The sequence below is a fragment of the Pangasianodon hypophthalmus genome, chromosome 3, assembly GCF_027358585.1.
Source record: "Pangasianodon hypophthalmus isolate fPanHyp1 chromosome 3, fPanHyp1.pri, whole genome shotgun sequence".
Classification (NCBI taxonomy): domain Eukaryota; kingdom Metazoa; phylum Chordata; class Actinopteri; order Siluriformes; family Pangasiidae; genus Pangasianodon; species Pangasianodon hypophthalmus.
The window spans coordinates 22,686,301-22,708,170 of record NC_069712.1 but is presented as its reverse complement, the minus strand read 5'-3'; the positions used below and the strand labels follow the sequence as shown (position 1 = coordinate 22,708,170).

The following is a 21,870-nucleotide window of genomic DNA, read 5'->3' as shown; positions in this document are numbered from 1 at the left end:
TGTCTGTCTTTGTCTCTGTGTGCCATTATATTTTCTATATTAAACTGACTTGTTAGCTAATTTAAATATTTTCCAGTGAGCCAATTGACCATTGAGCCTTGATATGATTTTGTTATGGAATCATTAACAGAATGCATATTTTTTAGGAGGTGAGGGATGATGAGGATTCCTACATGGCCACTGTGGGGGGAAAAAAAGAAGATTTTTTAGATTAGATTTAGATTTATATGTAATTTTGATTGTCAAAATGAGCTCTAAGTGTTTAATTCTTTGTAGCAATTTTACCAGTTCAGCATTTACCAGTGTCTCATTGCAGTTATTGCAAGCAAGGGATATGAAAACAAATATTAAGTGTTATTGTGATTTACTATATGACTATCTGTTCCTATAATTTTGTTCACCTAAAATGGGTGGTCTGTCACCGAAGACGCAGATGTAGATGTAAATATCAGGAAATGAAAGCTGAAATTCTGATCTATCATCTCGTATTCATCTTTTGATCTCAAACCAAAAATATCTTCAGTGTATAGCAAAAACAGTAGAATTGGTCTTGCTGTTCTAGTACTTTTGGAGGGGACTGTCGGAGTCTAATATACTGACAATATATTGCTGTGTGTAGTCTTAGTTGTAATTATCATATTAGTCACTTCAAAATTGGGTTAATTTAACAACTTGTCTTCCACCTTCATTATTTATCACTTGTAAAATAGCACTTGATCCAGCACATCCTATTTTTGCATTTTATTTTTTAATATTGTGCACCAGCAGTTACTTGTGCACACAAAAGAATAAGATTATGAAATTGTAATGTGTGTGCATGATTTTATTACAGCTTTGATTCACTATTTTCAATTGTTGAATTTAATCATGACAGTGTTTTTGTTAATTTGATGTGCTCTACTGTAAAGAAAGTGTGTTCACCTTCTGAAGTATAAGCTGATGAGCATTTATTGCTATGCTTACAGCTCAGTTTAAGTAAGCGTAGTTCATCATTTTATCCGTAAAAAATTTGGTCCTTGAGTTAAGCAATGTCTCCATTTAAGATGCTGTCTCCCACTATGTTATCTGTGCTAAAACGAAAACTCTTTTTATGGAATTTAAAGGGACAATACTATTAATCTAACTATAGATATATAAAACTATACTATACTATATTAATTACTATACTATAATTAATTAATTAAAATTTGTATATTAGATATTGGCTTCAGCAATTTTATCTATACTACATTGGCAAACGTATGTGGACACCCTGCCAATCACAGCCGTATGTGCTTGTTGAATATTCCATTATAGGTTTAGTCCCCCTTTGCTGTTATAATAACCTCCGCTCTTCTGTGAAGGCTTTCCACTAGATTTTGGAATGTTGCTGGAATGTTGCTGGAATAGCTGGGAATGGGGATTTGCCCATTTACAGCTACAAGAGCATTAGTGAGTTTAAGCCCTGATGTTGGATGAAAAGGCCTGGGGTGCAGTCAGTGTTCCAGTTTATCCCAAAGGTATTCAGTGGGGTTGAGGTCAGTGCTCTCTTCTTCCATACCAGTGCTCTCTTCTTCCATACCAACTGTGATGAGGAGGAGGGATGGGCCAGGCTGTGCATGTCTCTCTCTCTCTCCCTCAGGCGTTTCCAGCTGCTCCTTTATTACTCTCTCCCACTGATTAGACACCTCAGTGCCAGGCGTGCATCTTTGGCAAACCATGTATTTATGGACCTCGATTTGTGCCTAGGGGCATTGTCATACTGGAACAGGTTTGAGCTCAAGACAATTCTCTAGACAGTTGTGTACTGTCCACATACTTTTGACCATATAGTCTATATATATCTATCTATCTATCTATCTAAATTTCACCCATTGCATGACACATTCTCCTTACATCAGACAGTGGCGTGATACTGCTCTTCACTTGAGCAAGTTCAAGGACAGAATTGCGCATAACTGGGACGCTACTGTGTTTTAACTAAACTCCACCTTGCATGTGCAAGTCCAACACAATGCCTGAGGACTGAATATCGATGTGCACACACTTCTCAGCTCAACTCTAAATATAGCCTTGTGTGTAAACCAGATGAGTAACCTGTCTCCATGCTTTGTCTCACAGTGTTTTCCTCCCTGCCTCTATCCTTCGATCATTTAGTACCTCGTCCCTTGGTTAAGGCACTAGTGGAGCAACATGCATCATGCCCAGTTTATAAGCTCTATTCATGCTTGAGAGGCTTCAAGGAGTAACAGTCCATTTGGGAGGGAAATGGGAGTCAAATATGGCATCATTCAGATGTGACCCACACTTAACCTGTCATGCTGTGAGCTGGTTATGGGTATGGATCATTGACTGTGATGGAAACCCACATGCAGCAATAGATTTTCGAGTGGGGGTGACAATGCTCCAGATACTGAGTTTATGTATACAGCTCTATATAAGGCATTTATAACGGTAAATGTACATCAGACTGGGAAAGGAATAGAAGACGATACTGGAGCAGGCTGCTGACTTATTTGTTCACATTTCAATTTATTCTATATACATTCACTGAACACTTTATTAGGAACACTATACTAATACTGGGTAGGACCTCCCTTTCCCTCAGAACAGCCTCAGTTCGTCATGGCATGGATTCCACAAGATGTTGGAAATATTCCTTTGACTTTCAGGACCATGTTGACATGATTGCATCACACAATTTCTGCATATTTTCAGGTGCACTTTCATTCTGCAAATCTCCTGCTCTATCACATCCCAAAGGTGTTCTATTGGATTCTGATCCAGTGCCTGGGAAGCCCACTGAAGATTGAACATTGAACTCATTGTCATGTTCATGAAACCAGTTTGAGATGGCTTTTGCTATGTGACGTGGTGCATTATCATGCTGGAAGTAGCCATTAGAAGATGGGTAAATTGTGAAAGGATGCACATGCTCACCAACAATACTCAAATAGGCTGTGGCATTCAAGCGATGATTGATTGGTATTAACAGGCCCAATGTGTGCCAAGAAAACTTCCCCACACCATTACACCACCTCCACCAGCCTGAACTGTTGACACAAGGCAGGTTGGGTCTATGGATTCATGCTGTTGGTGTCAGATTCTGACCCTACCATCTGTGTGCCTCAGCAGAGATTGAGATTCATCAGACCAGGCTATGTTTTTCCAGTCTTCAACTGTCCAGTTTGGGTGAGCATGTGCCCACTGCAGCCTCAGCTTTCTGTTCCTGGCTGACAGAAGTGGAACCTGACCCAAGCTTCTGCTCTTGTAACCCATCCACCTCAAGGTTCAACGTGTTGTTTTTTCTGATGCTTTTCTGCTCACATTTCCGTCTGCAGAACTGCTGCTCACTGGATGTTTTTTCTTCATTGTACCATTCTGAGTAAACTCTAGAGACTCTTGTGCATGAAAATCCCAGGAGATCAGCAGTTATAGAAATACTCAAACCAGCCTATCTGTCAAAATCACTGAGATCACATTCTTTCCCCATGCTGATGGTTGATGTGAACATTACCTGAAGCTGCTGGCCCATATCTGCATGATTTTATGCACTGCACTGCTGCTGCAGGACTGGCTGATTAGATAATTGCATGAATATGTAGATGTGCAGGTGTTCCTAATAACGTGTCTGGTGAGTGAATTTTCAATTAACTGTGAACTTATATTGACAGGGCTTGTCCCTCAGTATTCAAAGCCAAGAGCAATGTGTTCTTTCTCCCTTTTTTCTTACAGATGCCCAGAGTCAGATACTTTTTGGGTAGTTTTATTAGGACAGGTTTATGCTACCCAAATTCCAAATGGGCTCATTTGGTCATGGTCTGTCACCTACAGAGGGATTATGGAAAGGCAAATATGATTTGAGAACAAGAGCTGCATCTGCAGAGTATATTGTGGTTCTGTGTTTGGGCTGAGGAGCATTCCTCAGATGAAGCATCTCTGAAAGTAAAGTCTGTTAAAGGAGAGGAGATAGTATGCTTCTGTTTGGATGCTGTCTTGTTCACGTATTGAGGTCACAATCGGCCTTGCTACTTTCCTTCCTCCATTGTTGCAAACACATCTTTTGATCCTGGTCATTGTACAGCTCTGGATTTTATTGGTGCTCTAGTTTGTCTTCAGAGTGTGTGCTTTCGCAGTGGAAACGGGACTATGTGTAAATGCGTGCATGCATATTCCTGGCTGGTGTTCGACTGCTCTGTGCTCTAATCCCTGAAGTTTCTATCTCTCCTCTGTCTCTGAGCATCTGTAGGATTTGAGTCTATAAAACTTGAATTTCTATAAAACCTGGCACTTCCTTACCTCTCTGCCTGCTTCAAAGTCTGTGTTGACAGCATTGTTTGATTTCCTCCTGTCAGTAGTGCTGTGTATATGCATGTTTGTGTGTGTGTGTGTGTGTGTGTGTGAGAGATAAACACAGGGAGCAGGAGCGTGTGCTGATAGGCATGACCATTAGTGTTGCAGAAAAGAAGCTGGCTGGCACATGATGGTGGTGCGTATTAGTCAGGAAGCAGAGGGGAGTGAGATTAATGGAGGTGATTTGTCAAAAGCCTGACCTTGTCCACACTGACCACTGCCTTTATCACGACTGGAGACAGAGAGGAAAAAACTGTTATAGGTGCTGGAAGAAGAATTCACATTGTAAATAAACCTGCAGGAGCTTGTTTATGAGCATCACTCCGTAGTTTTATTGTCTTGTCTCTGTCTTTAAATTTGCAGGACACTAGAAACCTCAAGAATGCTTGCCTATGGAACTCGTGATTTGATTCGATAGCAGATTTTCACTCCTATTTACAGTTTTTATCTGGCCATTCTCTCCAACTGTAAGCCGTGGAGGAGGCCTCTTTCTTGCTGCACATGAGATTTTAAACAGGCTGTCGCACATCCGGGGCTCTTTAAATAAGCCCTCTCTGGCTGGGGGATTATTAACTGGCCCATTGGGTTTCTTTTTCTCTCTTCTTCCAAATAGCACATCCCTGATATCCTGTAAATATTCCACTCCCAGATCACTCTTTTAGACTGTCTAAACCTCTATCTATATCAGTTTCCCCTGATCATAAAGTAGGCTAATTTTACACCCTGTTATCATTAATATAATATGCAATTTTGATCTGGTGTCGGCAGCCTGAGGCGATACTGCCGTACGTTCCACCGTGGTCCTCCTCGTTGGTATCGCAAATGAACAGCAGTTAAGGTCAGTGACCCTTCCGTAAGCAGATACACATCAAACTAGTCTAGAGTTTTATCAACAGGTAAACACCTGCCATGCTTATCACAGCTTTTAAGCCATCGGGATGTTAGCATGTCTTTTTAAAGCTGTTTGAAGGGTAATTTTACATCCCATCAAAAAAAGCACAGCTGACTTTTACACATTTTTTCCCAGGTTAAAAAGTAAAATCACATTCATGTACAAAGAAGTTGAACATCATTTCGAGGAGGTTGGCAGGCTTGTTTTTGTATCAGCAAATTAAATGTTTGGCTTGCACTCCAGTGTCTCTCTGTTCTAGCCTGATTTTTGGGGAATTATTAAACAGGGCTGGGAAACAGTTTGATGAGAGAACAAGAGGTAGAAAGATGGCATGCCTTTCATTTCTTATTCATACTCTTTATTGGAAATGTCAGGGGTGCTGCCAGGGGAGGCTGAGGGTATTGATTGTCTACATAATTGCACATTCTTTAAGTACTTTTTGATTGGGCTTTCAAATGCTAATTCAGGCACATTGTCTTGGCAGAAAAAAAAAACAACACAGCGCAATCAGGCCTTGATTTAGAACGATAATGTGATAGGAACAGAGCGTGGCATAACGGAAACTCTTCAAAATTCAGAAAAGGTGGGAGAAATGGGGGAGGTAAAATCGACAAAGCCTTGTCAGAGCTGTGATGGCAGGTCCAAACCCTACTACATCAACAATTTTGGCCTTGGTGTCAGGGCTATCAAAACGTTATGAGGCAATAGGCAGCTGATAATAGAGACTGGATTATGAGCCTCTGACAGCTTGGCAGTGCCAGCGTGGGTCTAGTGCAAAGACCACAATAAGCTACTCATTGGCACTACAAACTATAGTGTTTGCCTGTCTGGGTGTTCATGAATTTTGTTTGTGTAAATTGTTATGTAACGTACACTCAGTAATCAAATTATTAGGAACACCTTCATGTCAGCTAGTCATGTGGCAGCAGTGCGATGTATAAAATCATGCAGATGCAGGTCAAGAGCTTCAGTTAATGTTCACTTCAACCATCAGAATGTGGAAAAAATGTGATCTCAATGATGTAGACCATGGAATGGTTGTTGGTGCCAGACAGGCTGGTTTGAGCATTTCAGAAACTGCTGATTTCCTGTGATATTCACGCACAACAGCGCCTTGAGTTTACACAGAATGGTGTGGAAAACAAAAACCATCCAGTGAGCTGCAGTTCTGCAGGTGGAAGCGCTACGGTCAGTCAAATACAACCACTCTTTACAACCGTGGTGAGTTGAAAAGCATCTCAGAATACACATGTCAAGGGGTGGATGGACTACAACATCGAGTACCAGCTCATCGAAACTGAGCAGTTGAAGATTGGAGAAGGACCATGCAATGTTTTTCCGATTTTCAGCTGTTCATTTTTAAAGAAAAAAGTGAAAAGATTCTGTACAGAGCACAGCTGCTTAAAGCTGCAATTCATGTTCCCAAATGAGATCCCATCTTGTCTGCCTCCTCTGCACATTCCCCTACCACTGTAGTCCTGGCACATACCACAGCACTCAAAACTAAGCCATAATGTGGGATATCTGACAGTAGAATGAAGAGTCTGGGTCTCAACTCTGAATAGGTTTCAACATGACCGCTGTTTTTAGCCTTGTTCTGCTTTGACTCATTAGAGACTCACTGCCAACAAACTGGCGCACAGCTTCCTGGCTTTGGCTAATAAACTGATTACAGTAATTTAAAAGCAGGAGATAAGTTCAAAGCAGTATTTTGCAGTAAGTCTACATTTAGTTCCATAATTGCACTGGATACTTGTAATGTAGGGAGTGAGTGTTACTTTGTGAAGTGCTATTTCACTTAGGGTATGAGCTTTCACAGAATGTTATATGACCAGAAACTCCTGTAGGGGAGTTGCAGCACAGCCCCCCTGGTTGAATTAGATTTTGATGCGCTGTTGCCCTGCTGCTTTCATTTCCGAACCCATTTCATAAACATTACTCAAACAGCTGGGCCAGCCAGCAGGAGGCACTATACATCCCACCTCCTCCCTGCCAGCAAAGCTGCGCCTGGTAATTTAGCGAAAGAAGCAACTAAATGAGCACAATCAAGCCACGCTCTTCATTATGTTCCGATTCTCACTTTGTGTGTGTGTGTGTTGTTTAATCTCTCTTTGTGCATATTCATTCCCAGAGGATTATACACTGTGCGTGTGTGCGTTGTTGCCGGGGGGAGTTGCTTATGTACACCCATTGGTTGCAGCTTTCAAGTGTAAGTTAATCTTTAACAGGTAACTTTTCCTAAAGACCCCCAGAAAATATTTATAATGGTGGAGTTGGAGGAGGGTGTTGAACAGATCGTGATCAGCGAGGCAGGAGTACTTTGTCATAGGATGTACTGCTGTTTACCAGTACAACTTGGCGGACATTTTGTCTTAGCTTGCCGTGGCAGATGGCAGATCCTCTTGGCATGCTGGAAGTGATGAATCAACTCTGCTGTCTTTTTCTGCATTTTTTGACTCCTTCCTTGGTCCCATTACAGCCGACTAGGGCAGGGTGATATGATGAAATAATATCAATATTGCAATAAATCACATCACTGTACTCTTCTGTGAAATACTGACTGTTACTTACAGTAACAAATAGCAACTTGGATGTTAAAATATTTTTGAATATAAATATTTTTCTTTCTCACTTTCAAATATTTTACTTTTCATTCATTGATATTCTGTGGATCCCGAGCCTATATCAGGAATTCATCCTGGATGGGTTGCCAGTCCATCATAGAGCATCACACACATACACACACCTTCACACCTAGGGGCAATTTAAAGCTGTCAGTCCATCTGCTGGTATGTTTTTGTGAGATGGGATGAAAATGGAATATCAGAGGAAACCCACTGTGAGCATGTGACCCTCCTCAAGAACAGTAACCTGAGCTTTATTTTTGATTTATTTAGATGTTAATTATGAGACTTGGTAATATTTCGTTTTTACACCATCAGGTTCTGAGATTCTGAGATTTCTTTCAATGGCAGTCATTCATGTGCTTGGTCATGTCGTGATTGAATTCCCTATGCTCCATCATGACCCCTGCAACTTGTTTGAAATCCTTGTTTTCCATCTCTCAGATTTCTCCTACATCCACAACATGCTGCATTCCCTTCACTGACTCACTATAGCTACCCTCACCAAATTTCAAACAAAGCCCAAATGGACCAGCAGCCACCTACCTGAGTATGTTTTTCAAACCCTGCTTTTGTACAATATTTCATTCTAGGCTTGAGTTGATCCACAATCCTTAAAACACAAGGAAGACAATGCATCAAGACTCTACTCTGTATGTTCACCCAGGTGGTTGTATAGGCTCTCAGTCACTGGCTGTCTGCAGACAAAAACTCTTTACTAAACACTTAAACAAGCATTAAACCTGCACCAAACCTGCACTTAATTAGGTATCCTCCAACAGAATTTAAGCTTGGTGCAATTCTTACACCCTGGCCTATTTATACTAATGCAAGGATATGTTTTCTATGAAGACAACAAACTAAGTCACTCTGCATAAGGGCATCTCCCAAAATCCTGGAAGTGTGTCATTGGACCATAGGTACAATTTTCTGCACACAGGACTACTGTTTTGATCATTCTCTAGGCTGTATTCAGAGTTGGTGAGTCATGTTCAAAAGATATTTATGCAGAGAAAGTTCTCCTATTTCTGGGCATTCCATTCAGATTATGCAAAATCACCAGTGTGTAGTTCACACCTCAAGATGGCCAAACTTTTTCTGAGTAGAGGTGTCAGGTTCTTGAACAGTGTCTAGATCACAGCTTTAAACATAAGCTCTTACTTTTAGGCGTGAAAAAAATCAGGGGATAGAAATTGTGGACCAATGGAGCGCTTTCTGTTGACATTCAAGGCGAGAATCACACGTAACTGAGACATGCCTCCGCTTTTCAGCAAACTCCACCCTGTGAACACAACTCCCACACACCTGTCCAAGTAGCGGTTAAATCTCTAGTTATGTGCATGTAACGCAAGACTAAATACCAGCCCTCTGTTAGCAAACTTATATATACAGTGTATTGTGGAAACAGTGTTCATGTCTTGCAATATTTTTACCATATTTTAAGCCCTATGACATTCCTTCTTTTTCTCCTGTGAACATTTTCTCTTACTTGTCTACCTGTTGTTCCTAATGGTTGTTAATCACCTTGTAAAGTTCCTGCTGCAACCTCCGTGCTCTCCGTGGAGTAGCCTCACGCTCTGAGGCTTATTAGGCCTCATTGTGCGTCCCATAAGCATGCAGCCGCAGTAGTGGAGGATCAATAATCTCATGGCTGCAGTGTGCTTTAACAACTTTCATTAGAGAATGCAATTGAGTGAGTTAATTCATTGAGTTGATTGCTTTCAATGATCGTTCCTCGTGTAGCGTTTAGCGAAGCCAACTGCACTTGGCAGGTAACTTCATGCTCTCTCTTCCCTCCTCTCTTGTCTGTCTGTCTCACTCTTTTCCTTTTTCTCTGTTTCTGACTTGCTGTCATTTTCTCTGTCAACTCTTCAATCTCTACTTATGTCTCAGTCTACCCTATCAGTCTTTTTCTGACGGCTTTATTTCTACACACTCCTCTTTTTTTTATGTCACTCCATTTTTTCCCTCAGTTTCTCTTGAAGTTTTTTCTTTTTTCTGTGTTTTTCAATATTTCTTTGGCTCTTTATGTCTTTCTGTCTCACCATGTCTTTCTGTTTCTGATCTCTTATATCTGCATCTCTCTTTTTCTGTTAGTCTATGTGTATCTCTCGCCTTCATTTTGTCCTTTATCTTTGTTTTCCAATATTTCTTTGTGTCTTCATGTCTCTCTCTCTCTCCAGCTCTGATCTCTTACTATCTGCACTTCTGCAGCTTTCTCTCTTTCTGTCTGTGTCTATTTGGATGACTCTGCTGGCCTTTTATTGCCATGGTAACATCATGTTGTCTCTGTGGGCTACTTCTTTAATTACTTTTAGACAAATGCGAGTCTTTTCTCCCCTCATCTTGTTTAATATTTGCTGGCAGTGGCGAAGTCCCCAGGCGCGTCCAACTCTGATTAGTGCATGCTGCCGCTATTTGCATAAGAAAAGTGAGTCATGTTTGCATTAGCGACCCTAGAGGGAGATTAGCAACATTAACATTCCGCAGCTCACAGACCTCAAGCGTATTCTGGGTGCTGCTGATGTCACCTTTCCTATCCTCCATAAACCTACATGCAGCTGCAAGCACACACAATGAGTGGACAATGCTGTCAAGAAGGTTTTGAAGGCAGGTGGCCGCACCAGATAAATTAACGCATAGGATATGAAGATGTAGCCACTCTACCCCTGAGCAGGTGGTCACTATTTGTAGTGGAGTTTTAGTTAAGATATTTTAGTGTGTGTGAAAATGTTGATGCACCAGAGAGAAAGATGAAGGTTTCACTTCTATTATCAGGAGGCTGGAGGGAAACACCCACGGTCCTGCTGCCCCTGAGCTTTAACTTGCAGTTTCAACTCAGCTGTTGTGAGCTGTTGTGTGTGTGTGTGCGCTATGACTACAGTACTCTCAGTGGGATGTGTAATGAGGAGCGGAAACAAAAATTGTGCACGTTGGTATTCAGACTTCACTGGCCTTACCTGTGGCCTTAAATGCACTCTGCAAGGCGAAGATGTCTCTCTGTCTCTCTGTTGTTATCACTTTGAATATAAGTGCCTTTTTCATGTGCAATATTCACTTCAGTGAGAAGTGCAGCACCGTTGTCTGACTATTTGATGTAAGCACAATATTTCATCCTGCAGTTTATAGGCAATATAAATACAAACAAAACTAAGAAATCATATCTAAGAGCCATATCCAAATATATAAATATGACATCATATAATAATAAAGAATTGTATGAATTTCATCAGCAGCCAAGGTATTTTTCACTCTCCATAAGCTTTATGCTTTCTTATACTGATAGTAGCAAAGTACTGTGTGCTAGGGATGAGCAGATCAATACTGACATATGGACACTTTCGATCTGGATTTTCTCGATCCTAAAAGTCTATCCAAATATAAAAAGTATAGAAACTGAATGAGAAAAAAGAGAATGTGATCCTTCTGTCTTTTCCCTTTGCCCACTGGTCCATTTCATCATGCACGCAAACGCGCAAAAATGAATAAGAGGGAAAAGAAACGAATCAGTGTTATTTCACACCCACGAAAAAAAAAAAATCAACAGTGAGTTTCTTTATAAGAAAATTGTAGAAACACAACCAGCCAGTTCTGTCTCAGTTCTACGGATCCAACATCAAAAGCATCTTAATCTCATTCATAATTGTGTGCTTCAGCTCACCATCGTCCTGCTCAAAGGCTAGACTGCAGGGCATTGTGCACACAGTAGAAAGACTGACTGGTCAGCAGCAGCTCTCAGTGCAGGAGCTGTGTAACATCAGGCAGAAGAAATGAGCCATGGACCCCACACGCCCAGGGAATTATCTGTTTTAGAAACTCCCTACCGGCAAACGGTACAACTTTGTCAGAACCAGAATCATACCACATCTGAACAGGTTTTTTTTTTTTTTTTTTTTTTCCCTTAATGATGGTCACTCTTCTCAGTAAGCCATCAATAACCATAAGCAGAACTGACCTGCCCTTACCATAGACAACATACACTACAGACCCCTCTGAAAGTATTGGAATGGCAAGGCCAATTCTTTTGCTATGCACTGAAGACATTTGGGTTTGAGAGCAAAAGATGTACATGAGATGACAGATCAGAAATTCAGTTTTCATTTCTTGATATTTACATGTAGATGTGTTAAACAGCTTAGAACATGGCACCTTTTGTTTGAACCTACCCATTTTTCAAGTGGACAAAAATACTGGACAGTGTGACTGACAGGTGTTTCTTGTTGCCCAGGAGTGGCCTGTTAGATTGATTGTTTTAACAATTAATAGCTCTGAATGTCTACTCTTGGTTTGAGCCCTGAGTTTTGCCTGTAAACTCTACATTTGTTGTTAAAAAGGATAAACCAACATGAAAGTCAGAGAGCTGTCTATTGGAGAAAAGCAAGACATTTTGAAGCTGAGAAAAGAGGGAAAATCTATCAGAGCCATTTCACAAGCATTGGGCACAGCTAATAAAACAATTTGGAATGTCTTGAAAAAGAGAAAGAAACCACTGGTGTACTAACAACCAGACATCGAACAGGTCGCCAAGGAAACCAACGGCAGTTAATGACAAACGTTGTTAGTGCTGTGAAGAAAAACCCAAATACAACAGTCAGTGACATCACTAACAACCTCCACAAGGCAGGTGTGTACCTGTTCAATGAAGAGAGAAGAAATATAGAGGCCATACCACAAGGTTCAAACCACTCATCAGCAGTAAAAATCTGAAGACCAGATTTGAAGGCCAAAGTGTGGAAAAAGAAAGGATCTGCTCATGATCCAAAACATATAAGCTCATGGGTCAAGCATGGTGGAGGTAGTGTTATGGCTTGGGCTCACTAATCTTTATTGATGATGTAACTCATGATGGTAGCAGCAGAATGATTTCAGAGGTCTTCAGAAACATTCCGTCTTCCAATTTACAGAGAAATGCATCCAATCTAATTGGAGGAACATCATCATGCAACAAGACAATGACCCAAAACACACTGCCAAGACAACAAAGAACTTAATCAGAGGGAGAAAAGTGGAAGGTTTTAAACTGGCCAGGTCAATCACCAGACCTTAACCCAATTGAGCAGCATTTCACCTCCTGAAGAGGAGCCTGAATGCAAACCACCCACAACAAACAACAACTGAAAGAAGCTGAAGTCTGGAAAAGCATCACAAAGGAAGAATGCAACAGTTTGGTGATGGATTGCTGGATTGATGCAGTTTTAAAAGCAAGGTGTATGCAAACAAATATTAATGAATATTTACTTTAAGACTATCTGTTCCAATACTTTTGCTCACCTAAAAATTAGGTGGTCTCCCACCAAAGATGCCATGTTCTAAGTTGTTTAACACATCTACATATTACTGTCAGGAAATTAAAGCTGAAAATTCTAATCTGTTGTCTCATATTCACCTGATTTGATCTCAAACTCAAATGTCTTCAGTGTAAAACAAAAGAATCGGCCTTGCTGTTCTTGCTGGGACTGTGTGTAGGTCAGGTGTCTACATACTTTTGGCCATATACAGAACGGCAAGGCCAATTCTCTTGTTTTTTATACTGAAGACATCAGCATCTGACCTCACTAATGCTCTTGTATCTGAATGATCTCCATTGATCTCCAATGATCTCCAATCTCCACAGCCATGCTCCAAAATCTAGTGGAAAGATTTCCAAGAAGAGTGGAGGTTATTATAACAGCAAACAGGACTAACTCTGGAATGGGGTGTTCAACAAGCACATAACGGGTGTGATGGTCAGGTCCACATCCTTTTATAGTATAGTGTATATAGTGTGTAATGTATGTGGACTTGTATTTGTTGGTTTTATTGTGTTGTATTTAAAGTCTGCACTTTTGTGGGTCTGCTCATCTGTATGTTTACACATTTGGTTGTTTACACATGATACACTCACTGAGCACTTTATTAGGAACACTATGCTAATACTGGGTAGGGTCTCCCTTTGCTTTCAAAACAGCCTCAATTCGTCATGGCATGGTGTCCACCTCCAGCAGCCTGGACTGTTGAGACAAGGCAGGTTGGGTCCCTGGATTTAAGCTGTTGGTGCCAAATTCTGACCCTGCAGTCTATGAGCCTTAGCAGAAATCAAGATTCATCAGACCAGCCTACGTTTTTCCGGTCTTCAACTGTACAGATTTGGTGAGCCTGTGCCCACTGCAGCCTCAGCTTTCTGTTCTTGGCTGACAGAAGTAGAACCCAGTGTGGTCCATCCGCCTCAAGGTTCCACATGTTGTGCTTGCTGATATGCTTTTCTGCTCTGCTTTTCTGAGTTACTGTAGCCTTAGATAAATAGATGATTGCATGAATGAGTAGGTGTACAGGTGTTCCTAATAAAGTGCTCAGTGAGTGTATGTTTTTCTGCTTTTCTGCTAAGTTAAATTCCTGTGTGCTTGCTAAAACTACAGTTTTAGTTGACCTTCATTTTCTAATTGACTTTTAGAAACCTTGAATACCTGAAAACCTTAAAAAAAAAAAAAAACAACTTTGTGAACAATTACACTTTTCTTCTGGATAATTTCTGTAAACACAACCCAAAGTGAAAACAGCCTTGCCTTTTTTTATTCTTCATTTTTAAAATCTACTTATTAATTCTTACTATTTATTAATTCTCGTAGACTATCACAAATTAACCCCTTTTATATACACAAGAAGACTTGATATTACTTGCAGGTGGGGTATGGTTTAGTGGGAGTTTGCAATGAGTGGGTGTGATTTGGGGACAAACTAAAAGGGTGATGGTTGATATTGCATGCCTGTATTTTATGTTTTCTCTCTCTATGAGCAGTTGGCTGAGTATGTGTGTGGCCATGAGCTGAGCAGAATAAGCAGTGAGTGATCTGAAACACTGCACTTTTACCTTCTGCTTTTTATATTACTGCCCACTGACCATGCCAAAGGGCACGAGCACCAATAAATCAAAGCTCATATGTTCTAACCCTGAGTCTTCTGTGTTCTCTAGGGAATTGTTACATACACTGCAAAAAATGACATTTTAGCACGGGAAAATATCTTGAGTTTAGTCAGATTTATCTAGTATTTCCTATTATAAGCTTACAATTAACGACTGACAATTAATTACAATTAATCAGATTATTAAACCTATTTCAGACTTTACATTTTCTTCCTTTGTTGCGAGATAATTTTGCTTCTTTCGAGATATAAATGTTTAAAATGAGCAAAATTATCTGCCAATAGAAAAAGACTGTTTCAATTTGCTTGAAATTATTAAAATAAAAATATGTCTAGAAAGATAATAATATAATATATAATAATCTTATACTTGGTTTGCTGTAATCTTGTAATAGGAAACACTAGATAAAGTTGACTATATTCAAGATATTTTCACTTGCTAGCGTCTCATTTTTGCAGTGCGGAGAAGTGTAGTGCACTGAAGAGCTCTCAGTAGTGAGACTTCTAGTTCATTATGTGAAAAACTGAGCTTTCCTTCCTTTGGCCTGCTACCATTATTATTATTAGGATCTGTTGTATACTACTAAGGTGGTGTTTTGTAGACTGGCACTCTATTAATTTGCAGTAATCTGAAATAGGTTTAATAAGGTCTTCTGGAGATTTTGACTGTCACATGTGCTTCTGTTTGCAAAAAAAAAAAAAAAAAAGCCTCTCCTTGTGTGTGTGTGTGTGTGTGTGTGTGTGCAATATCACTATGCTTTGATATAATGCTGTTTTTGAATACCATCGGTCTGTGTGAAGTCAATCTCTTTGTTTTTGTGTTAATTTCATGCAATTTGTTTAAGTTTCATCCTTCTCTTTTTCCTTTCCTCTAGCTGGTTGCTCTGACTCTCTTATTAAAGAGTTGCATCATTTCCGGGTCCTGGGAGATGAGCAGGTGGGTTGCAAACACTAAGCTCTAAATGTACATACATACACACACACACACACACACACACACACACACACACACACACACACACACTTACTGTCTCTCAGAGGACAATATTGACAGGTTGTCCTATCTGACAGCTTCTTAATAGGCTCGTCTGCTGTTCCTTCATGCCACTCAATAAGTCCTCTCTAAGCAGCAAGCAGCTTTCTCTGTCACCTCCACTCCTTTCTGTTACTATCTCTCCATCTCACTAATCCAGGACCACCATCTGCCTCACAGCAGGTTTTTCATCAAACCTCAAACACAAGAAACAAAAGTTTTTCTTGTATTTGAGGATTTCCACGATGGTTTTTAGCTGTGTTTGCAAAGCGAACATTTTGAACTCCATCAAGAAGGATTCTCTTTGTTGGCTTTAGATTTCCACGCTGTGGCAAATGTGTGGATCTCTCATTATAGTGCTCTTTCTCTCTCTATGTCCCTTCATCTCTTTTGTCTCGGAGCTCTGCTGTGTGTGTCTCTAAACACCACCTTTGAGCTCTCTCTCTCTCTCAGTATGAACGGTACCAGCGCTATGCGGCGGAGGAGTGTTTGCTGCAGATGGGGGGAGTGCTTTGCCCTGCTCCAGGCTGCGGGGCGGGTCTCTTCCTCGAGGATGAACGCAGGAGGGTGCATTGCGAACTGAAAGATGGCCTCGGATGTGGGGTGAGTCACTCTCCTCCTGCAAAAATATTAACATCCTAAACATCTCTGAAACAGAAAAACTATGTTTGCGATGCATTTCATTTCCCATCATTTATGTTGTCCATAACAGCTTCTAAATCTGTAAATTAATCAAACGTTTGCATTTTGCTCTGTTTTGCTCTTGCCTGATACACTGATAACCTTCAGAGGAAACCTCTGTGTCAAATATCTAAAGAAATAATTTTTTCGACATACAAATGCAGCATCATCATTGTACCGTTTTTAATCCAAATCCAAGATGCTGACTAAATTAAATGGGGATTGTTTTAATAAAAATGAACTATGAATATGTTTTAATCAATAACGAGATCTGAAGAAGAGTCAGCAAGATTGTGTGATCTTAAAGATTATATAATTATTGAAAGAGTGGCAGTCAAACATGGTTCAGTGAGTCAGAACAGTCCATCACCATATACTGTATGGTATACGTATACTGTATACTGTATACTGTATGAGACTGTGTACTACTCAAATACTAATCAGTACAATTCAGTTATATTTGTATAGTGCTTTAGCACATCACAATGCAGCTTTACAGAAATACGAATGTAGATTTAGATCCCTAATGAGCGAGCTAGAGGCGACAGTGACGAGGAAAAACTCCCTGTGAACGAAGTGAGGAAGAAAGCTTGAAAGCTTGAAAGGAACCAGACTCAAAAGGGAACCTCTTCAGGGAGACAAAGGATGGTGGGATTATAAATCATTACAGTGCACAGGTGGAGGAAATGTAAAGGCAAACAGTATTAAATTGAAAGGATGTTCAGTATGAGCATAGTATGAATAGTAAGAGTCCTGAAATGAACACAAGACAGTCTTAATGATTACAGCAGCAGTTCTTAGGTACAAATCTACAGTATTTAGGTGAGACTATCCACTGAAGCAAGGGTGAGACTTCTGAATAAACTGATCTTGACACGTGGGAATGTTTAGAGTATCCGTGTGGGACCATCCACAGCAACAGTCACAAGTACAGAAGCTTTAAGCAGAAGTAGAGCATCTGTAGGTTAGAATGCAGAGGCAGAGTAGAAGAAAAATGTTCTTACATCTCTTCTTTATTGGTACAGTTACATGAAAACTTTTTTTTTTTTTTTTTTTTTTTTTTTTTAACATTTCCATTGAGGTTTTCTTATACGTTGATGCACAAATTAAAAAAAAAGGTTTGTGGAAACTAGCCAATTAAAGTCAATAATAATAAGTTCTCAATTATTTTCATACTGTTATGAACTATTTACTATGCAAAAAATTTATACTTTTTGACTTTTTTCTACACAATTTGAAGTGAGAAGATGCAGGTTTTTTTTTTTTTGGTTTTTTTTTTTTTCAGCATTTTATATACATCATGTAGCACAGGAATGTATATGGGGTGAGTTACTTTCTTTTACACATAGGTACATTGGAAAGCCAAAACTCCACATTCTGCCAAGTTTTTTTTGTGTTGTATGATAGTCGTACACTGTTTTATATATATACACTGTAGAAAAAAAAAAAACAGTATGAGAGAAGCTTGGAGACTGATGCTCTGAGCAACATTCTGAATCTGAAATATTTTCATAATGGTATTGCCCCCACATTCAGCCACTCTTAACCCTGCTATCAGTCTGCCCACTAACAGTGCGTTTCCCAGTCTTCTCAGTGACCTCTGACCCCTCTACTTTATGGTGGCTTCCTTGCCCTCTGCCACTCATTTATCCATTATTGTCCAATCATACAGCGATTAGGGTGTAATTGCCACACCATTTGCATGATGTTTTCTAATTAGCCAGTTGATTAAAGATTAGGGTGCTGTTCGGCAGCCATTAGTGCTGACTGATTGTGTGTTTGCAAACACAAACATCATCAGTGCAGGGATGCAGTGACGTACTGGGTGGAAGTTCATCTCTATTTTATGTCCCAGTTTGAACCAACAGCAGAAAGACTTACCTGCATGCAGAGAGTGGGCTGAGCTTCTACTCTGTTTATCTGATTCTACAACCCTTTATCAGTGAGTCTAAGAGAATAGTAGCGCTGTTCAATATTCTCTGTGATGTGTGATGGGAAGTTTATGTCTCCAAAATAAACCAAAGGAGTGTTTGATGGTGGATATGTATCATCATTATACAGTAGTCTGTATGGGGAAAAAGAAGAGCATCAGCACAGTGCATCTGAGTCAGCAGAGGAAAGTGGGCAGAAATAATTAAAACCTTTAAATAAATCAGTTTCCCTTATACACACTAGGGCTGTAAAATTCCCTAAAATTACATTTGAATTTTGATTACTTGAAATATTTGAATGCTGTATTTGAAGGCATTCGGTTTTATACTGACACAGACTGCAGTAGAACTTCACATTTATATCGTCTGAAGCATGGAAAATCATGAAGACGCACTATCGGAAATTTATAACCCCATTTCCAAAAAAGATGGGATGCTGCATAAAATGTAAATAAAAACAGAACGCAATGATTTGCAAATCATTTAAATATTTAATTGAAAATAGTGCATATATATATATAATTATATATATATATAATTGTATAATGCACTGTATAATGAAATTTAACATTCTACACATGTTTTATATTTATTTACCCAAGTAACATTAGATTTTACATTTCTTATGCTACTTAGTGTCCACATAAAAATCCACCATCGAATCATTTTCTAGCAGTTAAGCTGAATTTCAGATTGTTTCCTATATACCATACACATGACTGCATAGAATATAAAGTCATGGCATTATAGGCCTTAATAAGTGCACCATATGCCCAATATAACACCATCTGTGATTCAGCCACAGAAAATAATGATCCCAATATATGCCATTTAAAAGCTGTTCAATTAAATACTTGCATGAAATATCACTATTAGGACATATATTTTGTTCGTGTTTTAGATTAATTAATGTGAAATGCTGAAAAAAATGACCTGCATTTATTTAGCGCTCTACATCAATCAGCAAGAGTCATTTGGCCAGAAAGTTTAACAAACAGCCATGCCCTATGTCAGTTGACTAAATTGGAATATTGTAAATATTAAAACTGTATTCAAACATGGAAATTTGTACTGATAGCCCTAATATACTGTTGTAAAATCTCAAAATAAGTTAATCCCTTATAAAAAAATAGAAAGAGGAATATACATATGAGTATTTAATCATATTTCAATAGATACAGACATCATTCATTCATCCATTCATTCGTTTTTCTTCTGCTATCACGGTGAGATGGTCAGTCCAGACATCTCTGTCCCTAACCACAGAGTCCAGCTCTTCCTCTGGGATCCCCAGATTTTCCTAAGCCAACTGTGAGAAATAATCTCTCCAGTGCATCCTGGGTCTGCCCTGAGGTTTATTTCCAGTGGCACATGCCTGATACAGCTCCAGCGGGAGTTGACAAGGTGGCATCCTTGTAAAGTATCCAAACCACCTCAGTTGGCTCCTCTGAATTCGGAGGAGGAGCAGCTCTACTCCGAGGCTCTCAAGCTCCTCACCCTATCACAGAAAGAAAGCCTAGCAATCCTGCAGAGGAACCTCATTTCCGCCACCTGTACTGGTAGCCTTATTCTTTCAATCTCTACCCACAGCCTCTTGATCATAGGTGAGCACAGGGACATAGCTTGACCAGTAAACAGAGAGTTTCATCCACTGACTGAGCTCCTGCTTCACCACCACAGACTGGTACAGTGACTATAACACCACTGACCTAAACGGTTTGTCAATCTCTCACTCTTTTTTTCCATCATTTGTGAATCACTGTTAATATTGCTGTAGGTTTGAGAGAGCACCATGGCTTTTTTGGTGTGTGTGTATATGTGTGTGCGTGTGTGTGTGTGGGAGAGTGGGCATTAGCTTCTGCTTGGTCTGGGTGCCAGGTGCCAGTGATAGTGTGGTCACTGCAGGCAGTGCTGAATCTGGCTGCCACAGATAAAGGCTTTATTGGAGTTGGCCTTCAAGCACACACACCCTATATCCTTCCCTGGTGGTGAGGGGGTTTCTATTTCTAATGAAGATGCTATAGAGTGGTCAGGTAAATCACAAGGATGTGCAAAAGGGATATGAATATATTGTTTGGATTGATGTGTTCTAAACAGATACATGTACAGATACAAAAGCTGGCCCACTATTTGTTTTCTAACAAAGTCACACAAGCAGAAAGTTTACCTTCATGAGAGCGAACGTTAATACATATTTTAAGAAATAGAACTAAATTTTAGAAAATATTGTGGCAAAACTAACTGCAAGCAGTATTTAAAAATTGTGGAAATAAATCTCTATTTATAAAACAAAAAAAAACTTTCCAATTTTATTAAATCCAAATACACATATAAATAGTGACACTGTGTTATACTCCTAGTGTAACACAATCACGTCACGCTACGAATCACATTGATATTGCTCAGATTGTTTATATTTATATATTTTTTTATATTGCTTCAGTGTTTTATATTTAGGCTAATTATCTTATTTACGATGTGTGGAAACAAATCATTTATTGTGTCATTTGTGAGTTAATCATCTTGCTGTGTGTGTGAGGTTGTTTTTTTTGGCATAAGTGTGTGTGTTTTGGGGGTAGTCTTGGTGGTGGAGATGATCTCTCCATAAGCCTAAGTAAAGCTGTGTGTGGCCAACGTACTGCCAACCAGACCTGCTTGTGCCATTAATGAGACTAAAGAAAGGCTTTAGTATGTGTGTAAGATCACATATGTGCATGTGTACCATCTTCATATGCTTTTGTTTATACTGCAACATGAGTGTGTGACCAGTGCACTTGCTCTTATTTGATACACAATGCACACAGATGTGTGTAGTCATGGTATTTCAATATTTCAGTGTTTTTCAATGTAATCTCTTTCCCTGTACTGAGAAAAGAAATACAGCAACAAAAAAATCCAATAAAAGACCTCATTGAAATGGATGTCTGAGGGCAGTAGTCGAATTATGTCAATAAACCTTTAAAATGCTGGATATGGCTATATATTTTGAAATTCAAAACGGCATCCATTATACTCTAATGATAAAAAATCTAAAAAGCTCACCTGAGAGAATGTCTTACCAAAGCTGTTCTCATGTTGTTTTATGCTTTCCACCAATGGACCAATACAGGAAACATTTTTATAGTTATTTACATTTTCCGTAAGAGTTTATAGTATCCATGTGCAAAAATATGTTTTGCATAAATGTTTATAGGCTGTCTCATAGACTTAGTTTTGAGTCAACAGGTTTTCAGTTTCTTTCTCAGTACAGTAAACCATGTAAAAATTATTCTGCAGATGTGGAAGATAGAGATTAGTTTAAAATGCTAGAGTGTCATTTGTTGGCTTCATAAGTATTCACCCCCAGATCAATATAGGTAGAACCACCTTTGGCTGCAATTGCAGATGCAGATCATCTGGGATGTGTCTCTGTCAGCTGTGCAAATCTGGATTCTGATATTTTTCCCATTCTTATTGGCAAAATTGCTCAAAGCTCTC

At 39.5% G+C, this 21,870-nt stretch overlaps 1 protein-coding gene across 2 annotated transcripts in view; it reads left to right on the top strand.

Annotated features, from left to right (window-relative positions):
* The window catches only part of prkn (parkin RBR E3 ubiquitin protein ligase), a 107,572-nt gene that overhangs the window by 77,185 nt on the left and 8,517 nt on the right, over nucleotides 1-21,870 (top strand). For both annotated transcript variants that reach the window (XM_053232897.1, XM_026944151.3), the window contains exons 8-9: nucleotides 15,624-15,685; nucleotides 16,235-16,384. In XM_053232897.1, coding sequence (XP_053088872.1) covers nucleotides 15,624-15,685; nucleotides 16,235-16,384 — 212 coding nt within the window. The remainder of the gene's footprint in view (nucleotides 1-15,623; nucleotides 15,686-16,234; nucleotides 16,385-21,870) is intronic.